A 26,424-nucleotide genomic window follows, 5' to 3' on the forward strand; every position below is an offset into this window, starting at 1 on the left:
ATGCTTGGTGGGCAGTGACAAGTTTTATCTCATGGTAATTGAAATGTCTTGGTCTTCACTTTGTCTGTTTTGAATGACAGTGCTCCTCAGTCACTGAAAGAGAAACTCCTCGAGTCCTTTGGGTTGTGAAAGCACATTTGGCCATCTACCCATGGTGGAAGTGTTTTAGCTGTGTTACCTGACCTGCATGCTATTGGCAAAGGCATTCAGCAAAGTCGTGCTAGGTGGGGATGTGTCACTATAGAGCACGACATGGGGCAGAGCTCCACAACTCCATCAGAAGGGTGCATAAGAGAGATTTATTACAGCAACATGTTGCATTTATAGTTTTTCAAGATAATTATGTTTACATTCACTGCCCATTGGTCATAAGAAAGAAACAAAGTTCTCAGTAGGTGAGCAAGGAGCCAGGTCACTCTGTGTGAGCCAGCTCGAGTCCGTATCTTTGAACTTTCCCTCTTCCATCACGTTGTCAAGGGAACAGCCTTGGTGTCTTCCTCGAGACAGATATGGGGCTTTCCTTATCTTCAGGAAGCCTTTGCTGGCTCACAAGAACAGCACAAAATGCCTTTCCTACAGGGATTCATCAGGATTAGGTGAACAGGGCAGATCTTTAAGAAAAGAAAAGGAGGGGAAGCTGCCTCAGGGGTGAATTCTCCTCAAAAGAGACTGGAAACCCTTTTCAGCCTGCTGCTGTTTCTGCTTTGCCCAGGTTTCGAGGGAACCGTCTGCGGACACAACGTGGACGACTGCCCGAACCACAAGTGCCTGAACGGGGGTGTGTGCGTGGATGGAGTGAACACCTACAACTGCCGCTGCCCGCCCCAGTGGACAGGTAGGGAGCCTCAGAAAAGAAATGTAAACAATAATTACCTGATTGCTCGGAATGTGCTCTGGAGGTTGCTCACCAACAGGTGCATCTTTGATCGGTTCCATGTGAATTGTTTTTAATTAATGGCCAATCCCAGCCAGCTGTGTTGGGTGCTCTGAGTCTGTCACGGGTTTTTATTATCACTCTTTTCTAGTGTCCTGATGTCCTTTTCTTTCTTTAGTATAGTTTTAGTATACTAATATAATATAATATAATATTTAAAAATATATAAAACATAATATAAAATGTATAAAACATAATATAAAATACATAAAATATAATATATAACATAAAAATATAATAAAATATTATATAAAAATATATTATAATATATGAAATACATTTTATATGTTCTATATATTCTGTATATTCTGTATATTCTATGTATTCTATATATTCTATATATAATATATAGAATATATAGAGTAGAATATATAGAATATAATATAATTTATGTTATATATAATATATTTCATATATTTTATAGACATACTCTAGTATATATAGTGTATATATATACACTCTAGTATATATATATAGAAGGCTGACATTATATTGTATTGTATTTTGTATAGTATACATAATAATATACTACATAAAATATAATACAATATAATGTCAGCCTTCTGAGAACTTGGAGTCACTTCTCATCTCTCACCTCATCCTGGGGACCCTCACAACAATTTATAACCACACTGGGGCACCAACAGGGATGTGGCCCTGGCTCCGTGCAGATGTCAGTCAGGGCAGATGCTAGTGCATCCCTTAAAAGAAAAGCTGTGGGCATCAGAACCACCACAACAAGGGAGAATTTCCCCATGAGTTGCACTTCTTGTGTGGATTTGCACTTTGTAAATGGAGAAGTGTTTTCCAAAAGCACAAAACGTGGCTTTGCTGTTACAGCTGTGGGCATTTGTTGATACATGTAGGGGTATTTCTAAGTTGGGAAAATGATCATGGTGGTTATAGTAATGCTCCTGAGAAATAGGGCAAATCTGAAAGGTAGGGGAAAAAGGAGGGAAGAGCAGTGTATATATGGGAAGATTATGGTTTTGCTACTGTTATTTTCCTGCTTGACTTATTTTTATGTAGAGTTCTCCAATTAGCAAAGCTTCTTTTGCTTCATAAATGAGCCTGGTTTTACTCAGAGTCTGAAGGGGAAAATAGCATGAGTTTCAAGAAAGTGTTATGCACAATATAAGGAAGCTGCTTACAGGAAACTGAGTGTCATATTTAGTTGCAAAATGTCTCCATACCTCAAAAATAAACAAACACCTCCGGTTATGGGCTGAGTTTTTTGAGTCATACCAGTCTTATCTGACGCACTTTTTCAGCTGAGTATGGTTTTGCCCTTATTTGAAAATCATGGGAGAAAAAAAGAAGACCTAAAATCAGTTTTTAAAATGCCTTTTTCCTTAGAGAACATTAATTCTGGTTGTAAAATGTTTAATTAAATGCAAAGGAGGCTGCCAGTTAAGAACTCTCATTAACTTAAAAGAATTATATATTCATAAATGAAGTGAAAACCACATAAGAGTGAAGTGCACCACAGCTTGCATAGCTCTTTGAAACTATGTGCAAATAGGAGAAAATGAGTCCTCCCCTGAATGAACAAGTGTCCTTGCTTCTGTGCTACTTCTCCTTGTCCTGAAAGCCTGCAGAAAGTGAAACCTGTAAAGGAAAACACGAGAGCTTGGGTGTGGAGACAACAAACCCTCAGTGACCCCTATGGTCTTGCTCCATCCCACAGAAATTATAACCCTTGTTGTGATTTCTGGCGCCTGTCAGTAGCAAATTAATCTGTCTTACTCCCAAGCACAGAGGGTGTAATGACCATGAGCATGCAGTCTCCAAGGGATTATTCTGGCATCATAAATTTAGCTTGGCTCACAGGATTTAGGTGGATGTCTGCTGTCAGCTAGGGATGACTTCTGCAGCTCCCCTGGAAGAGACCTTGGTCTCTCCATCACAAGCAATAGGCTGTGATTCTGTTTGGTTTTTTGGTAGATTTTCTCCCCGATCAACTCTTTGCAATGCAGTTGTGGTGGTTCCCTCTCTGAACCCTTCATGGGCTCTGAGCAGCAATGGCAAAAGTGGTGAGGCACTGTTGTGGCCTCTCTTGTGCCATCTTTCTCCTGTGTGGATGGCACTTGCAGAAAACCTTGTGTGTGTGAAGGATGCTTCCCTCCAGGGAAACCCTGGGAAGAGAGAGGAGCTCCCCAGCATGAGGTTGCTGCGGCTCTCTAGCTCAGTTTAATGGAATGGCCTTTCTGAGAGTTTCCTTGTTTATGGTGCAGCTGAGGCTATCAGTGCAGCAGTGGTTTGAGGCGATGCCTTCTCAAGGCCGGTGTCTTTCTAGGATTAGCTAAGTGTGGAAATAAAAATGAGCTCACAATATAGGAAGCAGCAGCTTGGCTGTTTGAACAGTGAAGGTTATGGAACTGTCCTGTCTGAAATGCACAGTGCAGGTTTCTGTGACTCCTCTCTGTCATCTCAGTGGCATTTTTTGTGAAAGAAGCTTTTTTTTTTTCTGAATGTACTCCAATTCCTTCCCTGCGTCTTCAATTAGAGACCAAGGAGGTGAGGAAAACACTGCACATCCAGAGGTGACACTGAGGCAGGGCACAGACCAGGGAGGATGGATAGAGGACTTGTGCAATAGTTTGGAGAGAAGGATGATGTTTTTTTCAAGGTTAAACTGCAGTTGGTGCTGACAGGACTAAACAATAAAGCATGTTATTCAGCAGTAAGGAAATGCATAACTGCAGGTCCATCCTTTACACACAGGGGGTTTATAGCATTTTAAATCATCTCTAAGGTAAGTAAAGAGGGGAGAGCTGAGCAGGCAGCTCTTTTGGAATTTGTCCTGATAAATGTTATAGCTCAACAGAGCTAAACTGTGAGAATGAACACCTCAGGAAAAAAAAAGCTTCCAATGAGAAGCTTTTGTGGATATTGGATTTTGTGGATATTGTGTGCTGCTAAAAAAAAAAGGCCCAAATAACCATATCTCTAAGGAAACATCAGCCAAAAATGAAAGGATGTTAAATTTTCTAAGAACACCTGACAGTGTAGTTGTGCTGTCTTCATAACAGTCTCTGCTTTCAAGTGCTTGTCAATTCTTGGGGAAGATTGAGTTTCTCTGCAGTTTTAGTCTTTATTTAATCTTTGTGCTGTGGGTGATGCTCTCTAGTGTTTGTTAATATGGTTTGTGCTTCATGGCACAGAGAAAGCAGCCCCATTCCTTGCTAGAAAAATCAAGAAATTGTACTGCATCTGATCAAGACAAGTTTTTTGTAAAGTAATATTGGAGCAACCTTTACTGAAACAGAATCTGTCCCAGTTCCTTTTGGTAACCATCTGCCTCTTGTAATTCCCTGACAGGTGGTAGGTTGGGCTACATAACTGCTTTTTTTTTTTTTAAATACTCCTTTTATTTTGCTGCTTGCTCCTACCTTTTGTGATGCTGTTTGCCTTCAGTCTTATTTCCTGCTCCTCAAACAGAGCTCACTGCTCCTTTTCTGTTCAAGTGCCTGCCTTCTCATTCTCATTTTGCTGTTTTTTCCGGAAAGATAAAATCTTGCCTTTCAAAAACAATGATGAGAAATTCCTGCTGTCACCAGTGGTTTTGTCACCTTCAAAGTTCTCGTATTTCATATGTTTACAGTGATTATCAATCTCATAAATTTGTAACTGGCAAGGCAGTCTCCGCTGTGCTTGGGTGAAGCTGCCCCAGATCTTTCCTGTTGCTGAATGTTAACTGATTGCTGGTTTGTTTGAAGATGGCTTTATCTTGTCCCAGGATGGGGCCTTTGTTAGAACCTCTGTGTGTGTTGGGTCCTTTCAAAGCACAGAGGTGCAGATGTGTGAGGAAGCTCCTCCTTCCCTTGGAGGTGCTTTTGTGAAAGTGTGAAATCTATTCCCTGTGCATAACGGGCCAGAGAATTTGGTGTGAGTGTGGTTTGAGTCAGCCAAAAATCCTGGCTAACATCAGATAAAGTGCCACGTGAGGACTGTTTTATGCTGCTGTTCTTCAGCCTCATTGTGGTCTGAGGAGGAATGTCACTACCTTCTCTCCCTGCTCACAGACACTCTTCCCTTTCCCTTGAGCTGGCTCTGGGATTTGTTAAAGTGTGCCACTTTAACTCACTAATCTAGTAAAAAATCCTTTCCATCTGCCTTTTTTTTTTTTTCCCTTTTCTTGCCTTTTTTATTTCTGAATTTTTTTTTTGTTTTGGGATCAGGAATCCAAATTCACAGAGCAGTTTGACAGGGAAATGATGGCTGAAAGCCATCCGTCCAGGGCTGAAAGCCATGTGGAAGATTAGGCTGTCCCTCTGCACACGTGGGGAAACCATCAGAGAATTTAAAGGCTGATCAGTCATTCTAGCTACAATTCATCTAAAGAAACAAAGCTTGGTTTAAAATGCACCTGTTGATTCTGTTGACCTGACCTGTGCAGCTTTGGGTCTAGAAAGATGTCTTGGGTGCCTGAGTGATTACCAGTACTAAATGCTGTAAATTATTGTTTTTCTTGTATGTCTAAGAAAGATTCCTGCTCCCCTGCAAAGTCTGCAGTGTTTTAGAGGCTCACCATGAATCTGGTTTTGGCCCAAATCGTGTTTCAGGAGCAGTGCACAGCACAAATAAAGATTTGTGCCCTCCATGGAGTTAAATCTTTTGCACAGTTTGCTGCGTCAGAAGCTGTGGGGTGAGTCTCTGGGTTTGGGGGACCCTGTGCCCCTCTCAAGTGGATTTTGGAAGACTCACATTATAGTGTTTCAGATGCAGGCTTGGCCTGCTCACTGCCTTTCATCACTTCTGCCCTGTGGCTGGGAAGGCGAGACTCCCATGGCAGTTGTATTTATTTAGGCTTTGTTTTCCCCTGAAAAGAGGGCTCCAGTGAGCTGTATATTTTAAAATCTAGGCGACCTTTGTCTCTAAGGGAAGCACAGTGTGCTAACAGCTGACTCCACCAAAGAACTCCAGCACTGGGAGCTAGCTGCAGCAGCAAATGTTTGTCTTGAGCAGAAAAGCTCTTCAGGCAGCAGGGCTGTGCTTTTTAATTAAAATAGCTGTTAGCTTGGTCATATGCTCTTAAACACTAGCACAAGGGTTACTTTTCCTGCAGAGCTTTAGGCAGGAATTTTCAAAGTGGGGTGTTAAGGGTTCAATTCCTATTTAATTAGAGTAATATTTGCTCCCTGGTTTTCTTTGAAAGTCCCAGCCTTAAACTCTGGGCAGACGTGACTTTTCTTTTCTAAGAAGGGGGATAAACATCAAAAGGCTAGTATGTAGCATTTTAATTTAAGATCATATGCTCTGGTGTTTCGTTTCTTAAAACTCTTTGCCAAATACCACTTTCCTCAGCTTCTGTGCCACCAAAGTACACAGTGGCAGGTCATGTTAGTTTAGTGCTCCAAAAAATGCTGCCTTCTTGGAGTATTTAGAGGGCCAAAGTGTGGAGGAGCTAACTCTGACAATAGGTGACATGGATGATAAATGTTGGACATGCCAGTCTCCTAAATCATTAGATATACATCCTTGCTATTTTACAGAGAGTGTTGGTGGTTATGTGCCAGAGAGCTCTGTCAGGGCTGTTCTCCTGGTGATCCCAAATGATGTCCCAAGACCTTTGTGTGTGAGCTCAGCGAGGCTGGGTCACACTCCCATGAGCAGTGCAGCAGTGTCCTGGTGCTTTTCCAGGCTTTATTAAAAAGCAGAGTGGCCTCTTTGGTACTGGCTGGCATCTGTCTGTGCCAAGCTTGATGAGCTGGCTGGTGTCACTGCAGGGGCATCTCCAGGAGACAGCCCCGGCAGAGGCCAGGAGTGATCGTGGGTCGTTCCCTTTGGTCATGTTTGAGCTGGCAGACACAAAGGGAGCAGGGAGCACGTGGCAGCCTCCAGAGCTGGCAGCCCCAAGCTTGAGTGTACAAATGGTTTGAAGTGCTGCACACAAACAGACTTTATCCTGGATGTTGTTTGTTTCTCTAGTGGCCCTTGATCTCGGTGTGGTGCGGAGGGGACGGATTCCAGAGGCATTCAGAGCTGCACCCTTGGGCCTTTATGCGCCGTGGGTTCTGGAACACCTTCCACAGCCTCCTGTTTGCTTGGTGCTGCTTTTCATTTCCAGGCCCTGGGTGGGAGGCAGCAGTAATGGAGCACCTGAGGTGTGAACAGCTGAGCTGATCTGATGGCAGCATCCAGCGCTGCCTCTTCCCTCACGCCCTTGGTGCCTTTCCAGCTGGGGAAACACTCTCAGCAGTGCCAGATGAGCTCCTATGGAGGTGCCCCTGGGTTTTCAGTACTTCTTTTGAGTGCTTGGCACTAAATCAGGATGGGCCAGGCCAATCTGATTTAGTGGATGTCTGCTGGGGACCAGACTGATAGAGAACACTTGTTACATCTCCAGATGACTCGTTCCTGGCAGGTCCTGTCCCTTCCCTTGTACTGAAAAATGAGGTGATTTGTCTTTGGGTAATTACTGGAGATGGGTTGCTGAGATAGCTTGAGAAGATGAAGCTTTCATTGTAAGTTTTGGCTCCTGCTGTCAATTTTTTTTTTTTTTTTGCCTCGCAGATCTTTTCACTTGTTTGGTATTTCCCTGATTCACTGGATTTTCCAGAGGAGGTGAAGAGAAGGACAGAGCAGAGAGTAGCTTGGTGATGTGTGTTTCCTGTGGGTTACATCTCTGTCCTGCTGCTGTCCCCAATCACCTCACCTGCCACCACCATATTAAACCAGTCTGTCATTAGTGCATCAGTTTTAATGAAATTTTAATGAATCCTGTTCTGATCATTTGTGTTGCTGCCTCTGAAGAGCTTGGTCAGGACTGCCCTCTCTACCCAGCAGTCTGTGGGGAGTGATTTAGGGCAGTATTTAATGGATCAGGCCGTGCATAAGTCTCTTAAAGCCCAGAGTTTTGTGTTTGGGGCTTGTAAAATCCCTTGTAAAAGCCCATTAGTTCCACTGCATGCTTCCCAGTGTGGTTATGAAATTAAACTCTTTTCTCTACCATATTAGCCCAAAATAAACACAGATGCTTGCTCTGCTCATTACAATCATAGATTTGTCTTCAAGTGTTCAAGTTCTGTATTAAGCTCTTAAATTTTATGATTTCTTTGATGGTATTTGACATCTATTTGAGATCAAATGAAAGCAAAACCACAACCTGAGCACCTGAGGTTTGGGAATGGCTGCTACTGCTTTGCTGCTCTGGAAGAAAGATGCTGTGATGTCCTGGGGAAGGAGCACATTTCTGAGAGCTGAGATGCTTATTCTTTAGAAAACTCCTGAAAGGGGAAAATAGTTGGTATTAGCCCTTTTTTCTGGGGGAGCTACTGTAAAATTTAAGCAAATAAGACCTTTTCTAAACACACATGCAGCTCTGGCAGGTGCAAACAGTGCAGTGCATGAATTTTGTGTGCCCCTGGAGCCATCCTTGGAGAGGAGGGTATCAGTCTCATTTGCTGGATTGCCTGCAGGGAGCTCTGGGGGTGGCTTTGTTGAAAGGTCTAGAATTTGGATGTGATCTGGGCGTCACACCTGAAATCCCTTTCAGTATTGCCTGTTTATTGCTCAGGACATTTTGGTCTGCACTCTCCTTCAGAGAAGTTTGCAGTTCTCTGCTTTGAGATATCTAGTGTCAATAAAGCAAATTATGTAAACAATCCAATATTTTCTTTTGTAGACTTTGCCATGTGCTGCATCTTCCCTGCAATAACTGATGTATTACTCTCTTTATTAGCTCTCTTTGTGGGCAGCAGTTCCTTTATAAGTCTCCTAGGAAGTTCTTCTCTCCAGTGTCTGTCAGGCTATGAACTCTGTCTCTTTTTTATTCAGAGGTGGTGGCTGCAGTACTGCAAAAAGTGTTCCTGACATGGGCTGTGCCATCCCCATTGCACAAGCAGTGTTTGCATTAGTTATTGTTCCTTGCAGTCAAATGGCTGCTCAGTGGTGTTTGTTTTGCTGATTAAAGCTGTGATTGAGCAGAGGTCCCTGCTGAGCTCTTCCAGGGAAGCTGGTGTTTCCTCAAGGAGTGCCTGGCCCAAACCTTCTGCAGCAATTCTGTTTGCCTTTGTATTTTGCTTGGCTTTTGTGCCTCCAGCCCTGCCTGCTGTTGCACTGCCCAGCAGCCTCTCTTGGTTGAACCTGTCTGAAATCCCTGGCTTCCTCCTGGAAAAGAGAAATGTTATTTTGTTAAAGCCACCCCTGCCTGCTGTTTCATCACCTTCCAGGTCATTAATTGGACACTCCAGTGCCTGTGTGCATTAAATGTTGCTGAACAGTTTCAAGGAGCATGGGTAGTTCTGTGGGTTAAAGTTTGAGCTGAATGCTTTTACAAGTACACAATTCAAAAACTTGGGAGCTGGAGTATTTTTCATAGATACCGTTTTCCTGGAAGGCTCAATGGTTCAAAATGCAATTTTCCCCTTTCTGTTTGCTGAGGAGGCTCACACAGGAGCATGAGGAAATCGAGCTTCAAGCTCATGGATGCATGTTGGGTTACTCTGTCAGTGCAGGCATTTTTCTTGCATTACAAGCCAGAACTGGACAGAGAAGTGTCCTTCTGCAGGCAGCAGTGTTCTGCCAGCTGGCATCCTGAACGTGCACACGTGTGGTTAGAGAGGAGAAGGAAGTGCAGGGTCCTTTGGAGTGTGGCACCGATGACCTTCTGCCACAATTAGATTTGGGCATGTATACAAATACTGCTCCTTATCTCTTAGCCCCTTCTTGAGCCTTGATAACATGCTGTTCACCTTCTCACTTAGGAGTCCTTTGAAATTTAGATTAAAAATGCAAACAGTTCTAATGAGCAATGCTTTTTTGAGCTAGACTGGTTGTATTCAAAACCCATACAGCAATCTTTGGAATATTTTATGAATTAAGCTGCTCTTTCAAAGAGTTTTTGTCTAGATCTGGTTTATAGTTCCCAGGTGGCCCTTCCAGGAGAGCTAGTGACCTCTTCCCTGTGTGCTGTGTCTGAGATAAGTGACAAACCTGAGCTACTGAGTGGAGGATGGCATAAAAGCTTCTTGAAACCTGATGCTCCTTTTCCAGTGCGTCCCTTAAGACCCCAAGGACCAGTTTGTGATTCTCACAAGTTGCCTTTCCAATGTCACTAAACTTGTAAGATATTCTGACTTCCAGTCTAAGCCCAGTGCTGGGGGTCTTGGGTTGTGATTTTGAGAGAAATGGGATATTGCCATCTCCTCCCTGCTCAGTTTTCAAGGAGCTGATTATTTTTTTCAAGGCATAGGAAAGTATTTGCACCCTTTGCCCTACAAAATGTTTTTAGTGATTAAACTGTATTAGATCTGCTGTCAGGAGCTTTAGCCTCTGATACTCCAGCTGTGCATCAGCAGACTTTCCTGCTGTTAAGAGGCCAAAAAAATGTTCTTTTTGAAAAGTCTGTTCTGCCAAAGATGAAGTCCTCTGCTTGAACTGTCTGGGGGTCCTGCAGGATCAATGCAGCTGGAATTGAGGTCAATGCAAACCCTCTAAGGTTTGGTAGGATCAGCTTTTTGGAGATGTCTGGTGCTGCTTTCCAGGGTGGCTGTATGACTGCTTTGTTCAAGCTAATGCTCCCCACTTTTGCTGTAGCATTGTTCTAATTTTGTGTGCTGCTTTACCTGTATAAACCAGGCTTTGTTTTCTTTCCAACACAAAGAAGGAGAAGGGCTGTTTCTCATCAATGAGATCTGGTACAACTACTTGGGGGAGGCCTTGCACCCTGAGTCTGCCAAAAGAGAAGCTCCTGGAGCTCCTTGCGGCTCCTGAGGCTCTGAAAATGGGAGCAATCAAAGCAGCAAACATGTCTGAGTTACTCCCTATGGCTTTTCTGAGGGAGGGGAAATGTGCAGGAAGTAACTTAGTTTCATAGTGGGCAAAAAGTGCTAAGAGTTGAATGCTGTTCCCTTTTTCTACTTCTAGTTTTCAATTTTGAAATACCACATGGACTAGCTGTTTACTTTGTACAAGGTCACTCAGAACCTGAGTCGGCATTTTACTCATTTCCCAGGCTCTGCAAATACCAAGGTCAGGCTAGGTTTTCATTACCTTCTTTGAGTAAGTTGTGTTTCCTTTCTTGTTGTCTTTTATGTGTATGTTCCCACATTTCCGTCAAATTATTGTGCTGTAAGGATATTCACACTTCACTAGCCCAGCCTGTGTTTACTGTGTGTCTTTTAGAAATGTGATTGAAACTAGTGAGAGCACAAGGAAAGAAATACCTACACCAGCGTGCAGCTAAATGAATTAACATTGAGTTCTTGTAGCATTCAGAGGTGACTTGGGTTTTGGACATTACACTGTGCAGTTTGTACAATCCATCATGGACTTTGCCCTTGGAAGTTGAATTTCTGTTCTGTGAATGAAAGACCTGATTCTTCCTAAAACCCTTAACAAGCAGAAAGCAAGCTTGCCAACTACATGGCTACAAAGAATTATATTTATTTTGTTACAGTTAAGTCAAAGCAGCATCCCATAAGTAAATTGTTTCAGAAATGAGAACTCATCTCATTTGATTTTAAATCTAACTAACCTGGCAGAGAGAAGTCTTCAATTAGGAACAAGGTCTTTTCATTAAAGTACTCAATAGTAAAATGCAACAGTTAATTGTTCATTTATGCCTCTTAATATGTTGAATTGGATTTCCTTTGTTTTTAAAACAAATTGCATTAAGGTGCAGCTCTGGTTCATGTTCATAATTAAACACAAATACAATTGTATTGCAAAAGGGGCATTAGAGATTGGAGAAGCCAAGTGGGGGACCAGATTCAAGGAGCTCAAATGTGGTATGTGTCTTTAAAATACAGTTCAAGTGCTTGAAGAAGTTTAAACTCTGTATTCTTCTCTTGTGGAGGCATTGATTGACCTTTTAAAAGTTTGGTTTAGTTTAAGGCTGCAGAAAGATGGAATAGCCAAGAACATAGGGTTATTGCAAGGACATCAATGATGTCACTTGGTGCTGTCCTTTCTAGAAGTGGAGAGCGAGCACTACTAAAAAAAATACTAAAAAAATGCCTAAATGTTGGTCTTACCAGTGACACTCAAAAATGGGAAGTCAGAACCAAGCCCTGATAGTTTATATGGGCGATTAGTTAGCCCATCTTTGCTTAAGAAAACACCACAAACAACTAAAAAACATCCCCCAACAGCAAAAAAGATAGACATTAAAAGCATGTACTGCCATCCTCAATCACCCTTGCCAAAAGCCCAGAGAATGTTGCATTTGGTGTGTGGAGTTGTGTTGTGTTTTGTGTGGGGAGTGGTGTTGCATGTTGTGTGTGCAGTTGTGTTGCATGTTGTGTGTGCGGTTGTGTTGCATGTTGTGTGTGAGGTTGTGTTGCATGTTGTGTGTGGGGTTGTGTTGCATGTTGTGTGGGGAGTTGTGTTGCATGTTGTGTGTGAGGTTGTGTTGCATGTTGTGTGTGAGGTTATGTTGCATGTTGTGTGGGGGGTTGTGTTGCATGTTGTGTGTGGGGTTGTGTTGCATGTTGTGTGTGAGGTTGTGTTGCATTTCGCGTGTGCGGTTGTGTTGCATTTCGCGTGTGCGGTTGTGTTGCATTTCGCGTGTGCGGTTGTGTTGCATTTCGTGTGTGCGGTTCTGTTGCATTGCGTGTGTGCAGTTCTGTTGCATTGCGTGTGTGCAGTTCTGTTCAGCCAGTCAAAAGGCAAATGATTTTTTTGGGACACCACACTGTGGAGCGCTGTGGCTGAAACCTCTCCGTGCTCTGGCCGAGCCAAAAGGATGTGAGCACTGCAAGGGTTCCTCAGAGAGGGAGTCCTTTGATCTGGCTGGGCCCCCTCCAAGAACAGAAGGAAAATCACTTGTATGAAAAGCAAATAAGCTCTTGATTATTTTTTCCTGGAGGGAGTGGGTTGTGCTGGGCTGTGACATATGTGTGACTGCTCAGAGCCAGCCCCAGCTCTGGCTCCTGCCAGGGTGGCCGCTGATAAGGCAGCACTGAGAGCTCCTGAACAAACCACTGCTAGTGTGACAAATGCGTGGTTTGTGTGCTCATAATGCACAGAGGTGTTCCACAGATAACAATAGCAGGGGATCGACTTTTCCCCAACTCTTTCACTGAGCAAATCCGGAATTGGAGATTAATTCTGAAAACTCCACTGTAATTAGCATTGCTGTCAAAATTTTGTTATGGTTTTCTGAGTGATAAAATTATTGTTGTGAAGTAGTCCTACCAGAGAATGGAACATATGCCCAGAACACAGTTGTGCAGCTTATTCAACTTATTCAACTTATTCTTTTAATGATAATTTCATTTCTTTGCCCCTAAGTGGGAAAAAAAAAATCCAAGTCTCATAGGATCAAAGGCTAGGATTTATCCAAGTACTTTGAAAACAAAAAGAATCATGAGTATAGTAGATGGAGATGGTTACATTAAGATGTTTTTAGATTCTTGCTCAGGATAAATGTTTCAGTTTGGTGTGTTGGAGGAGGGTGTGTCTGTGCTCTTGCATCATTATTTCTGTGCCATTAATAAACAATGTGACTTATCAACATCTGATAAGTATTTTTAATTTGGCGAGCCTGAATATACTGGAGCCCGGGTGCATTGGCAGAGAAGACCTGTGGCCTGCTCTTGAATTTCTTATTCTTGGAATACAAGGGGAATTCCATGCAAATGTAAATGTGCAGCAGATAGAGTAGCTGGGGAAGAGAAATCTCATGGTAGAAGGTTTTTACCGAAGAGTAAATTTACTGAAGAGCTTTGTCCCAAATAACAGCAAGCTGTTGGAAGCCAGTGAGAGAGGAGATGGTGTCAGCTGGGCAAGAGGGAAAGGTCACATCAGACAAATCAAATCTCACTCTCTGATAAAGGGCCATCTTCTGATGCTGTGTGCATTCTATCAATGTTTTAGGAAGAGTGACAAAAGCAAGTTACCAAGAAGTGTTAAAAAAAAAAAAAAGTCAAGCTATCAGTGCATAGGGGGTTTTTAATGTAACTGAAAGGAGAGAAATAGTTTATCAAGAAGAGGATTGTGGACTGTGACCAGTACTCTGTGGTTGCACATGTGTACCCATATGCCAGCCTGGGGAGAAATGAGCTGGTGCTCGGGAGGTTTTATCTGTTCAGGAAACCCAAAATGACTTGAAACTTCAGCTAAACAATTTTGGCTTAAAAGTAAACTGTGCAAATTTAATGGGGAAGATGAATAACTGTTGAAGCAAAATATTATTGCAAGTGGTAGGTTCTCCAGATTTTGATGTCAAAGCAAGATGGATTTCAGCAAAAAAATACTTCAGTAATGTGAATTGCAGAGCTTTCCCTAGATGTGATTGTAAAGTTCAGTATCCTCTGAAAATTATTTCATTCTTACTGGCCTGTTGGTCCTTTTCCTTAAATCCCTCTGAGAGTGTACATTTGTTTTCTTCTCTCTAATATCTCTGGTTGTAAAAACATTTTTGATTACTTATTTTGTTACTGAAAAAAAAGGAGAAAACGTCTCAATAACCAAAAAACCCCCAAGTATTTGTGGTTGTCTGTACAATACCTGGGGTAAGGCAAAGTAATATTTCATGTGGAAGAGTTTTAAGAATTCTAGTCCTGCTTACTGGGTAATCATCATTGAACAATTATATGGGAAATAATTAAATTCTCCTGACAAGTGTGACCTTGCTGCTGACCTGTTGATACTCCTTTGGCCAAGATTTTCTTGTCACACCATCTTTTCTCTTAGTCCCTGTGGGTGCCCTGCAGGCAGCCCTTCATTCTTTTTGCTTCTCACCTCCTCGCAGATGTATCTCCATGTGCTGCAGGCTGCCTGCTGGCTCTTGCACTGTGTCTTTTTAAAGTAATTATTTTAAAGTCATTCTTTTAAAGTCATTTGCAGCCCAGCTCCTGCTTTGGGGTTGTTTAGGGGTGCTGGTTGTGTTTGCCTGATTTGATGACAGTGCTGTGGAAATTGTGGCACTGGAGCATGCTGGAATTGAGGAGCATCACCTGGGGGGCTACAGCATTCCCTTTGGTCATGTTGTCTGTGCAGGAACCCCCTTGAGTCTGGGCACCTGAGGTGCATTAAACCTGCTCCTTTCTGTGCCTCAGTGTAGGAGTGACAGGGGTGGGATGGATGTGATGGACAGACACCAGAGATCTCTGCAGCCAGGTCGTGGACTTGTGGTTTATTGCAAAGGGCCTGGGTGCAGGGCCCTGCTGGGAGCTGCCAGCCACAGCTCAGGACAGGCCCCAAAGAGGGAGAGAGAGGAAAAGAGAGAGAAGGCAAGAGCCTGGTAAAGAGGATGAGAGAGTGAGGAAGAGTAAAAGAGAGCAGAGGTCCTGTTACAATACCATAAATCATCTTCTATGTTGAATATTCTATTTCTCACTAACGAATCTAATACAAGATACAAATCCTATAGCATTTGCATATACCCTATAAGAATCATTACATTACCATACTGTGTTACATTTTAAGCCCTAAAAACTCCTCTTTGGGCCCCTTCTGCCAAGCTGGCAGGGTCTGCTCTGACCCTTGGAGCTGTCTGCAAGCAGAGGGTTTTGTTTCATCAAAAGGGGATCACCTTCAGCTGGCCACACCATTGTTTTCCAGTTTAGTAACTGAGGCATCTCAAAGCTTGCTTTCATTTCAATCTCACTTACAGTTTCCATATTCTCAAAACCTTTTGCCAGGCAATCACATTGATAAGGCTTTCCTGTTTCATCTTCCCCACTCCCCAGGCCAGTTTTGCACCGAGGATGTGGATGAGTGCCAGCTCCAGCCCAATGCCTGCCAGAACGGGGGCACCTGCACCAACCACAACGGGGGCTACGCCTGCGTCTGCGTCAACGGCTGGAGCGGGGACGACTGCAGCAAGAACATCGACGACTGCTTCACTGCCTCCTGCGCCAACGGCTCCACCTGCATCGACAGGGTGGCCTCCTTCTCCTGCATCTGCCCCGAGGGGAAGGCAGGTGAGGGCACACCGCTTGCACAAGTCTGGCACTTGCACGGGAGGTGCTCCCTGGGGTTTAGGCGCTTGTTTAAAGTGGGGCGTTTACTCTGCGTGCTTCGCCGCCAGGAGGAAACTTGTCCGTGAGCAAGGGGCTGTTAAACCCCTCTAGCCTGGGACAAAGTAGTATTTGTGTCATGCTAGAAGACAAACTTAGTACAGTTTAGGTTGCAAGGAAAGATCTTTTTCTAGCTGTCCTTAAAAGCAGCTCTGGTCCATGCGCAGTGGTGAGAGCACTGGGCATGGAAGGAACATGTCAGGATCGCAAACGTGTGACATGGAAGCACACGAGGTCCCAACCGTGTTTCCAGGGGAAGCCTATGGCACAAGAGGGACCCCTCACTCCTTGATGAACTGAGAATTGATTATCTAAAGGGTGGTGGTGGACTGAGAGTTGGTGATCTGAGGGATGGATGTATTGGGAATTTGGTGGGCAGAGGAGGAATGTTTTTGGAGGGTTTTCATTCTGAGTTTTGTGTGTGTTTCTCTTTATATATAGTTGTAGGTTGATAAAGTTTTTTTTCTTCTTTATTCCGAAGCTGGAGCCTGCTTTGCTCTATTCCTGGTCACATCTCACAGCAGATGCCAGGGAGCATATATTTTCATGGGGACTACTGGCATTGCACCAGCATCAAACTGTGACACTAGCCCTTTGCAGAATCTGTATTTGCTTGAGAAGTTGCACATGAATGTGACTTGCTCTATGCCCTTTATAATAATTATAGGAATCCAGAAAACAAATTTAGATATTTTTATGTGATTGTGTTAGGACCTCACTGGTATAGTGGAAAATTTTCTGGTTTAGGTTAGGTGGAAGTGTATCTCCTAACTACATGGAAATAAAAGTGATCTGCCTGTCTGAATTAAAGTGAGCTTCGTGTGCACCTTTTCAGATGTCAGAAAAATTATCATGCTGGTTTGAAAGAAGAGTTAGTTAACTGCTGCAAGATCGAGATTTTGATAATGGTCAGCCATTTCCCTGTTTCAGAAGTGCTGGACACACCTCTAAAGCAACAGAATTTGTATTTAAATATGATGTTCTGTAAGTGTGTGATAAATTCCCTGTGGTAGTTCAGGGCTAAAGCCTGCTTAGGTTTCTTGCTGTGGGAGTCTCTATCTGAAATATCAGGACACAATTTGTGTAAAATACAGTCTGACTGCTTCATCTCTCTATTTTAATAAACTCTTGGATGCTTCTTTAGGTCTTCTGTGCCACTTGGATGATGCCTGTGTTAGCAATCCGTGCCAGAAAGGTGCTCTCTGTGACACCAACCCTGTGAATGGAAACTACATCTGCACCTGCCCCCAGGGCCATAAGGGAGCAGACTGCACTGAGGATGTGGATGAATGTGCAATGGGTGAGTTTCTGTTTGCTCTCTGTGAGTTCAAGAATACATATTTCATCATTTTCTCCACATACTTGAGACTCCTTTTGTCCCCTTCCATTTCAGTGTCTTCAGATGCATTTTAAGCTTGTGTGAGACCTGGGGCAAAGGGCTGAGCTGGAATAGTTGTCCATGTTTGAGCTGGAATATGAAAAGCCGGGGGATGCTTAGCAATTCTTCCTTGTGCAAGAGGGCTTTAGCACTGTGTGGGGAGTGCCTGCAAACAGATGTGAAAATGAAGCTGTCCCTTAGAGCTGCAGGGTGCAACGAGAGCACCGCAGTTTGTGTGGGAGCTGTTGCAGCTACGGCCTGGGTAGAAATATATCAAGGCTGTTTGACAGCCAGAATGTGGCTGGATCTTTTGAGTGCCTTCCAAGACTGGTGACCACGTGGGCTTTTAAAGCTGTAGTTCTCTGGTAGCATGCTGTTGTGTTTTTTGGGGGATTAACTGCGCTCTTACCGACTTACTTACAGTTTTGTGAGTGCTCGTTCATGCTTCTAGAGAGAGATGCGTGAAGGTAATGCCTAACCAGCACATGGAAGGGCTGGAAAGAAGCACTTCTTTGAATTTCATTCCTCAGTCTGCCTTGGACAAGAGTGCTGTTCCTTTTTGAAAACACAAAAAGGACAAGTTTGGCTGTTTTGTGGCTGTGGCGGCATCTTGTCGGCCTCGGGAATGAAGTAAATGTAAAATGTGATCTGGAAATAAAGCCTTGAAAACATAATTAGTTCTCTAATCCCTGCTAGCTGATACTTAGCTCTTAAGAGCTGTCATTAGTAATATGACACAGAGTTACTCCTCTGGTCCCCGATGGTGACAGCAATCCTTCTTTTTGCCCCTGATAGGCAAGAAACTGCCACTGTTTTCTTCCGTTTTCTTTTCCCCAGCAGGATGAACAATCTTTCCCCAATATTACTTGCCAGAAAGGAATGCCCATGAGAAGGCCACGACTAATAAAGAATGCTGTGGCTTTCCTGCTCTGGGGAGAGGTTTTCACAGAACCACAGAACAATGAGGTTGGAAGAGACCTCTAAGATCATCGAGTCCAACCCATGCCCTAACACCTCAGCTAGACTATAGCACCAAGTGCCATGTCCAGTCTTTATTTAAACACATCCAGAAATGGTGATTCTATCACCTCCCTGGAAGAGCATTCCGGTGCTTTATTATTCTCTCAGTGAAGAATTTTTTCCTAATATCCGACCTATCCCTTCCCTGTTGTAGCTTGAGACCGGTGGGGTTGGTCTCTTCCATCGGGCGGTCCTCTGGTTCTGTCAGTGCTGCCCAATGGAAGACACCAACCCCACCTGTCTGCAACCTCTCTTCAGGAAGTTGTAGAAGAGCAATAAGAGAGAGAGAGAGAGCAATGATTTGCTTGTATCTTTCCCGTTCTTGCAGCGAACAGCAATCCGTGTGAGCACGCTGGGAAATGCGTCAACACCGAGGGCTCCTTCCACTGTGAGTGCCTGAAGGGCTACACAGGGCCCCGCTGTGAGATGGACATCAATGAGTGCCACTCCAACCCGTGCCAGAACGATGCCACCTGCCTGGATAAAATTGGAGGCTTCACGTGTCTCTGTATGCCAGGTGAGGGGAGGTTCTGACAGGGAACAAAGCTGCAGAGGGCTGAATGCTGAGACGGGGCCTGCTGTGGTGGCACCAGCCAGGAGGACCTGGCACTGGTGTGTGGGAGGGAGAAAGCAATTAGAGGGCTGGGGAAGAAACCAGTCTCTGCATCAGCCTGCTGAGCTGGGTATGTGTGAAAGTATTTGTTACTATACCTGGTAAAGTGCATGTGCAGAGTCATCTATCTCTCTGGGAAAGCCAAGCAGGTGCAGCCTCTAAAAAGAGTGACTGTGTTTTGAGGTATGCATATGGTGATTTCAGATAATGAATGGTGTTTGGGGTTTTTCTGTGCTTAAAATACCCCAAATAATGCGAGCTCCCATTGAACTGAGGAAGTCATTGTAAAACAAAGCTACTTGAATGAAATTGTGCTTGTAAAATTTGCATGGCCAGTGTAACCAAGGACCAGTGTTAGTCTTCTGCTTTGCACTCTGATAGAAAGGGGTGAAAAAAGAAAAAGATGCAAGCTGCCAGTTGCACAGACTTATAAAGTACTAAAATCATAAATATAAATAAAGAATTGTGACCCCTGCAGAAGATCAGATGATACCCTGACAATTACAGTGAGTTTTTATTAATACAGTATTTATTAATGTATAAAATGAAAGATGGAACAGGAAAGGCTAGTCCCAAGTATTTCACCCTTCTTAATCTTTTTCTTGTACTCTGCCATTAGCTATAAGCCCTTGAGCTAAAACAATCTGTTGTGTTTGTTTATATACCTATTACAAAGTAATTAACCCCTTCTCAAGTGGAAGAAAACATTAGATGTGAATTCAGCATTGACTTCTGCTGTTGCTGGTTAGGTGAGCATCTTCAGCAGCAGTGAAACCTACACGATCAACATCCCTTTTTAGCCTCTGGTGTATATTCTTACCTCATAGTTTCTGTCCACACTGGAAACTTGCAATGAAACTCTGCTTAGACTTTCAGCACTGGTGTAAAACACAGTTACACTCTCAAGGGCACTTTCTACAGCCTTCAGTCACCTCTTCTTATTTATTTTTATTTTTTTAACAGGTTTTAAAGGAGTTCACTGTGAAGAAGATATTGATGAATGCCTGAGTAACCCCTGTGTGAACAATGGAGTGTGTCTTGATAAAGTCAACCGCTTTCTCTGTGTCTGTCCTCCTGGTGAGTTCTGATTTCTGGAAGCTTTTCCTGCTTCACCCTACCAAGAGCTGCACAGATGTGGGTGAAATGTTTCTTGTGAGTCTCTGTTGTTTTTAGGGCAGTACCTGTTTGTGTGAGTGAAGTGCAATCACTATTAAATCAGAACAGTTTCATGTTGGTTGCAATAATATTGTGCCTGTAACTGGGTGAGCATTGACAGACAGTTGGACACCTCATCTAAAAGGGCAGCTGGCAACAAGAGCTTCTGTTGTTGTGGAAACTACAGTGAGATTCTCAGCACATTTTAAAGATCAGACCCTCTGCACACTTTTTGTCTTTTTTCTGAGGTTTTTAGGCAGAAGCTGGTTTTGCATCAGTATAGTTTATGGTGCTTGCATGAGGAGTGAGATGAATTGGGCTCCACTAGAAAAGAAAAAGAGCTGAGCTGAGGGATCAATGTTAGCTGTAGAGTGAACATCACTTATTTTCTTCATGGGTTAAAAAAATTTTGAGTTCAGAATTTACATGACAAAAGCCTGCTCTGCAGCCCGTCTTATTGACTAATGGTGTTCAGCTTTGGTTCCTTCCTCCAAGAAGAGTTCCTCTTTTTTTTTTTCCCCTCAAACTGCCCAAGGATCTGCATCACCTGACATTACCTGTCAATACTTTGTTAACTATTTCAAGAACTATTTTGAAACTTCCAGTGCTATTTTGCAGCACATTCCATACTGCTGCGGTAATTCTAGTCTGAAGACTCTAGTGATGTATGCGCTGCTATTTTATTTTTAGCCTCTTGCTTTGATTGCCTTAAAGATTTTTATCAGTGGGCTCTCAGCTTTACAGGCAGTCATGCTGTCCAGTGCTGGACACTGCTTTATTTCTTTTTGGCTTGGCCATTTTGGTTTTAAGCTGACCTGGAGGACAGGACCTTTGGAGGGTGGGTTTGATGAGGAGTGCGCCCACGCAGGGCATGGTGTGTGTGGTTTGTGATGCCACTGAATGAAGATTGGGTGGGCTTGAGGGTTTGTTGGAGGTGATTCCTGGCGGTGCAGCTGTCCTGGTGAAGCCCTTCAGTGACTCCTGGTTTCCCTGTGTCTGTGTGCCTCTCAGGGTTCAGCGGGGCCGTGTGCCAGATTGACATAGACGACTGTTCCAGCACGCCGTGCCTCAACGGAGCCAAGTGCATTGACCACCCCAACGGCTACGAGTGCCAGTGTGCCACAGGTCAGTCTGCTGTTCTGAGCCCCTGGGGGCAGAGGACATGGAGCCTAAGGACGTGAAAGGCTGCTCTCAAAGATGTCACTGTTTTTTCTTTCTTTCTCTGAAATGCTGCTTGCTTGTTGCAGGGCTTTGTCCGCTCCTTTGTGCAGGGAAGAGTATTTAAGTAGAGGAAGCCTTTCACTTGTGGCAGTTGAGCTCACAGTTGATGGGAGTTCTGCCTCCCTCTTTCAGCACCATCCTTTGCTTCCCAGAAGATGACAGCTTCTTCTGTACTAGCCATGGAATCCACATAAGGGAAAACATGAGTGTGATTTACCTCCCTCTCTCCCAAGTCAGATTATATCATGTGCACTTGAAAAACAAGAGATGGGCAGAGCAGTGCTGCTGTGCATTCTGATTTCTGTTGCATCAGAAGACTCAGTTGCATTTTATGTCAGAAGTTGCATTTTATGTCAGAAGGCTAAGCCTGAAATGCAGTACCAGTTGTGGAAGAATTCCACTCAGAATTTGAGTGGAAATGATTTGAAATGATTTGTCAGGTACCACACAGAAATTATGGCAGAGCTGTGGCCAGAACTCAGGTGGTTTTTTAACGCCTGATGAGTTACATATTCAGAAGTGTCAGGTTTAATGATAGGATTTTCTTATCTCCAGACCTCCAGGGGTGATGTAGATATGCTCTTATCTTCATTTTTACATCTGGTCAAATAAGAGGGTTCAGAGCTGTTTGTTCTAATTCTCAGTAAGGAGCTACACTTGGTTGCTTTCAGTTCATGGTCCCTGATACGCTGCTCATGATACAGATTCAGGTATGAAATGCCTTGGCTTTAGCTCTTCCATTGGGGAAGAAGCTGAACAATTCCTGGAGCTGTATTACTCCCAATAATGTGCAGTGAGGTTGGTTACATTTATGTGCAAAATTTCTCATTTTGAATCATTCCAATAATCAAATTACTAAGGCAAATTTGACTTCACTGTGCAGAATGTAGCAGAGATTGGCTTAAAAATAGCCTGTTTTTTCTCACATGTGGTCTCCACCATTCCCAAAGTTCCTTGAAGGGGCATTGAATTTGTTGAAAGAAGGAGAATGCAGTAGTTCTGACCAGGAGAGGAATAATTACTGTGGTCAGAATTTTCCTTTTGACTACTTCATGTGACAAACTAAGCAAAAAGAAGGAAAAGCTCAAATCTTCTCCAAACGTGGAAACTGTTTTAGTCTTTCTCAGGCTGGGGTGTGTTCTGGTTACTTTCATTCACTGAGACTGCAGAGCTTATCAGGCCTGGGTGGGCCTGGGTAGTGTAGGGAAGGACAATGTGGAGAGCTGTGCCTTGAAAAGCAAGTTCTGAATTTGGCACCAAAACTACATAAATCAATACAGAAACTCTAGGTATCCCACCCCAGGAGAGAAGAAAATTGCTTCCATGAAGGCAAATGATGTAAAGGAGCATCTTCAGGCTGAAAGCAACCAAATGCATGTTACTGAAGCACCAGTTCTTAGTAAAATCCTTGGTTAAATATTTGACTGAAAATGGAAGAGGGATGCTGTTTTCCATCCAGTCTGAAGGATTCTCATATTCAATATTAAAATGGTTTTTTCCTAGTCTAACTCTTGTCTGCAAAGAGATAAATCATGTTTTGGTGAGGTATGTTCAGTTAGGAGATCCAGAAACATTCCTGATCTCCGAGTGGCTCAGCTGAGCTGCAATAGCAGGCAAGGTAATGACTGTTGAATGAACGTGTGCTAAGCATTATATTTAATATTGACAGCCTTCTGTAAGACTGAAATGTGGAGTTCTTCCTGGGGGCAGGTCAGTTACTGGACAATGAGTTTGAGTTTGTTCTTGCTCTGCTCCTCCCATGGTATGAGTGCTGTGTTTGTGTTGTTCCCTGAACGGGAATCGCCGGCTGCCGACGTGATTGAAAACTGCAAAATGTTTGGCCAAATGCTGTACAGATAGCTCTATTTACTGCTTGCTTTTTGTCTTTTCTTTCCCTTCTGGCATTATTCCACTTCTCCTTCCCAGTGGTAGATCATGGCTTTTCTTTTCTTGGGTTGTTTCAGGTCTTTCCTCTTTTATTTGTCTCTGCCCTCTTTCCCCCCCCCCCCCCCCCCCCCGCCACCATTTCTCCCCTTATCAGTTTGTTTTTCCTCCTTCCCTAACATCTTTTTATATCCATCTCTCTAACTAGCTTCCCTTCCCTCTCCCCACCCACTTCCACACCCATTCATCCAAGCATACGTTCGCAGAACTTGGAAATGTTAGCCGTCACCTGGTATGTTTGACCACAGAAATAACCACAAACCTGTATGAAAAATGGGGAGCCTCTTATCCACTTGTAATACTCAGGTGAGAACCACTCTTCAGCTGTTGAAATTCCCTGCAGCTTGGTTTGTATCAGTCTCCAGTTGGTGTCTTGAAATTTCAAGTTCTGCCTTCCTGCGCTTCAGCTGCTGGAAGGCAGCGTGAGCTGTTGCTCCAAAACCTCAGCTCTGAAAACCATTTATTTGAAATTGTCCCAGTTTTATATAGCTCTGCTCCATCATGCAGAGCAGGGCTCTTGAGGAGGGACTTGTTTGCTGCTCCTAGCCTCCTGAAGCCTCTAGCCCCTTTTGCGGATAGGTTCTGTCCCTCTCTGTTGCTCAGGATGTTTCCCAGCTGAAGCAGAATGAAACAGGCCAAATTGCTGCTTGTTTCATTGCTCCTGACCAAGAGGTTGCATGCAGCCTTCAGTAAATTTGCACTTGGTGCTGGATTGCAGTTACTGAAAAGCTTCCCAGTGAAGGAGGCAAGAGACTTTCTAATAAGCAGAGCTGCAGAAGCTCTGACATGAGCCAGGGGAGTTCCCCTGGGAAGGTTTCAGCAACATCTTTGCAGTAATTGCTCATTTTAACAAGGTCAGCCCCACTCTGTTCCCCTGTTGCTGTGCAGAGGAAATAGTGGCAGGAGTGTGCCTTCAGACAGTTTATACTGATGCAAGTAAATATTTCTGATGGAGATTTACATGTTTCCTCTCATGGCTGCTGTTCCAAATAACCTGAAGGTGACCACTTCCAGTGCCAGGGTTCTCCGTGCATGTTCTCCGTGCATGCTGCTGTTCTGTAATGCTGTGAACAGTGGAGAGTGCTGTGTTCCAGGGCTGGAAATGCAGTTGAGGTGCCCAGTTACCCTTTGTGCTCTCTGCCACTTTGCTGATTCTTGATACAATTCTTTCTGTACCTGCATTATATTCACTGCAGCATCTTACCAGTGGACTGCTTCCTTACTCGTGGCTTTTCCTCAGGTTTTACTGGCACTCTGTGTGAGGAGAACATCAACAACTGTGACCCTGACCCCTGCCACCACGGGGAATGCCAGGATGGCATAGATTCATACACGTGCATCTGCAACCCTGGCTACATGGGTGGCATATGCAGCGAGCAGATTGATGAGTGCCACAGCAATCCTTGCCTCAACCAAGGGCGCTGCATCGACCTGGTCAATGGCTACCAGTGCAACTGCCTGCTGGGCACCTCAGGTATGGAAAACACCACTGCAAGGCTGGGATTCAAGCAGAACTCAAGCATGTGGTTATTTCTTACCTGTGCTCTGGTGTGGGCTAGGTTGAGAGTATCATTTTCATGTTGGTTTGCCATGCTGAACGCTTGTGTGTTTGTGTGGATTGCCTAACCCTCACTGGTGCTGCAACTGATCTTGGGAGAATCTGCCTCCTCTTTACTCCAAAAAAAATCAGGCCTGCAGAAAAATTAGGCATAGTGTTCAAAGTGTTTATTCCTCTGTTAAAATATTCAGGTATTCAGTACAAGCTCAGGGTCATATTCAGTCAGCACCCAGTGGCTCGGGTGGCATTCCTTGGTGTTGCAGTGCTTCTGCATCATCACCTGTTTAAGTTGCCCCAACATAACTTTGAAGCAGGTGGGATTCTTAATTAGGCTATTTTGGGAAAATAGTTTTGTTGCCTTCTTTGTAAGATTTGCCCTCCTTATTCTTCTCTATTTTTTTAAATCCAGGAATAAACTGTGAGAATAACTTTGACGACTGTGCCAGTAACCCGTGCATTCATGGCACCTGCATTGATGGCATCAATCGCTACAACTGTGCCTGTGAGCCTGGATTTACAGGTAAAGTCAGCTACCCAGAGGCTCTCAGTTGTTTGGAAGATGGTTATCCAAATAGCCAGGGAAGTGTTCTTTGCACACTCACTGCAAGGGATTCAGTTGGCGTCTCAGTAAATCCCTCTAATCTTTGGATCTCAGCATCTTACATTACAGCCAGTTCTACCAAACAGAAAAATGGCCTAATCTGTGCTGTGAAATGCCATTCTTGTTAGGTAATTAAGTCCAATTCATGGTTCTTGGGTTTATAACAAATAAACCCACGTGACTTTGGTTTATTATTTACAGCCTCTTTCCAGGGACAGAGAGATTGTGGCCAATATGGAGAGGTGTTTGATTAGACTCTGCCTAGAGCTTTGACCATGAACAGTAATTCTATTTCTGTGAAATCAGAGCATTAACTTGATGTTCTCAGGAGTTGCTTCCCACTCTGAAGTTTTTCAGTACTTCTCTGTCATAGCATGGTCTGTTCTGTTTTCTTTTTATACTACAAAATTTCTCTGGTACAGTCAAAGTGGGGCTGAAAAAAGAAGTGGTTAGACACCTCTGGATCCATGTTTAGAGCTCTGAGTCAACATCAGGACTGTTTCTGATGACTAAAGCACATCTCACCACTGTCTGTAAGGGCATTCGTGTTTTGAGCTGTGTAGGGTAATACAAAATAATCATTGTGAGGCATTTTATTACAGCTTTCTCATCATGTTTGTTACTGTTTATTACTGAATGATTCTAGTCAGAATAGATCTGAAATGCATTAGAGCACTAAAATGTTTCATGTATCTTGTACTTTTCTCTTGGGGTCTTTCTAAATTCCTGATGCTCCTTCCTTCCCTCCTATGGCTCTGGCTCTCTAGTTCCCAGAACAAGATGGGGGATGATGCTGATCACTCGTGCCTACCGCTCTCCTAGGTTGCTGGCATTCCATATTTGTTATCCTGCTGGATCTCTTACTGTTACACTGTTAAAATAATTCAGTAATGTGATGAATTGGCATATTCCAGTCTTTAAGGAACTGGCTTGCATGGGGTCTTGGTACTTTGTCATTTCCTTCTGTTAAAAATGCTTTCAGCTTACTGCATCAATCACTCTGTTTAGCTTTCCAGCCTCACAAGTCCTTT

At 43.6% G+C, this 26,424-nt stretch overlaps 1 protein-coding gene across 1 annotated transcript in view; it reads left to right on the plus strand.

Annotated features, from left to right (window-relative positions):
- NOTCH2 (notch receptor 2) overlaps positions 1-26,424 on the plus strand; it is a 94,745-nt gene that overhangs the window by 29,788 nt on the left and 38,533 nt on the right. The window contains exons 5-12 of the mRNA XM_059477973.1: positions 713-835; positions 15,574-15,807; positions 17,048-17,203; positions 18,630-18,818; positions 19,878-19,991; positions 21,081-21,194; positions 24,475-24,708; positions 25,202-25,312. Of these exons, the coding sequence (XP_059333956.1) occupies positions 713-835; positions 15,574-15,807; positions 17,048-17,203; positions 18,630-18,818; positions 19,878-19,991; positions 21,081-21,194; positions 24,475-24,708; positions 25,202-25,312 (1,275 nt within the window). The remainder of the gene's footprint in view (positions 1-712; positions 836-15,573; positions 15,808-17,047; positions 17,204-18,629; positions 18,819-19,877; positions 19,992-21,080; positions 21,195-24,474; positions 24,709-25,201; positions 25,313-26,424) is intronic.

This window comes from Ammospiza nelsoni, chromosome 9, assembly GCF_027579445.1.
Source record: "Ammospiza nelsoni isolate bAmmNel1 chromosome 9, bAmmNel1.pri, whole genome shotgun sequence".
In the NCBI taxonomy this organism is placed as follows: domain Eukaryota; kingdom Metazoa; phylum Chordata; class Aves; order Passeriformes; family Passerellidae; genus Ammospiza; species Ammospiza nelsoni.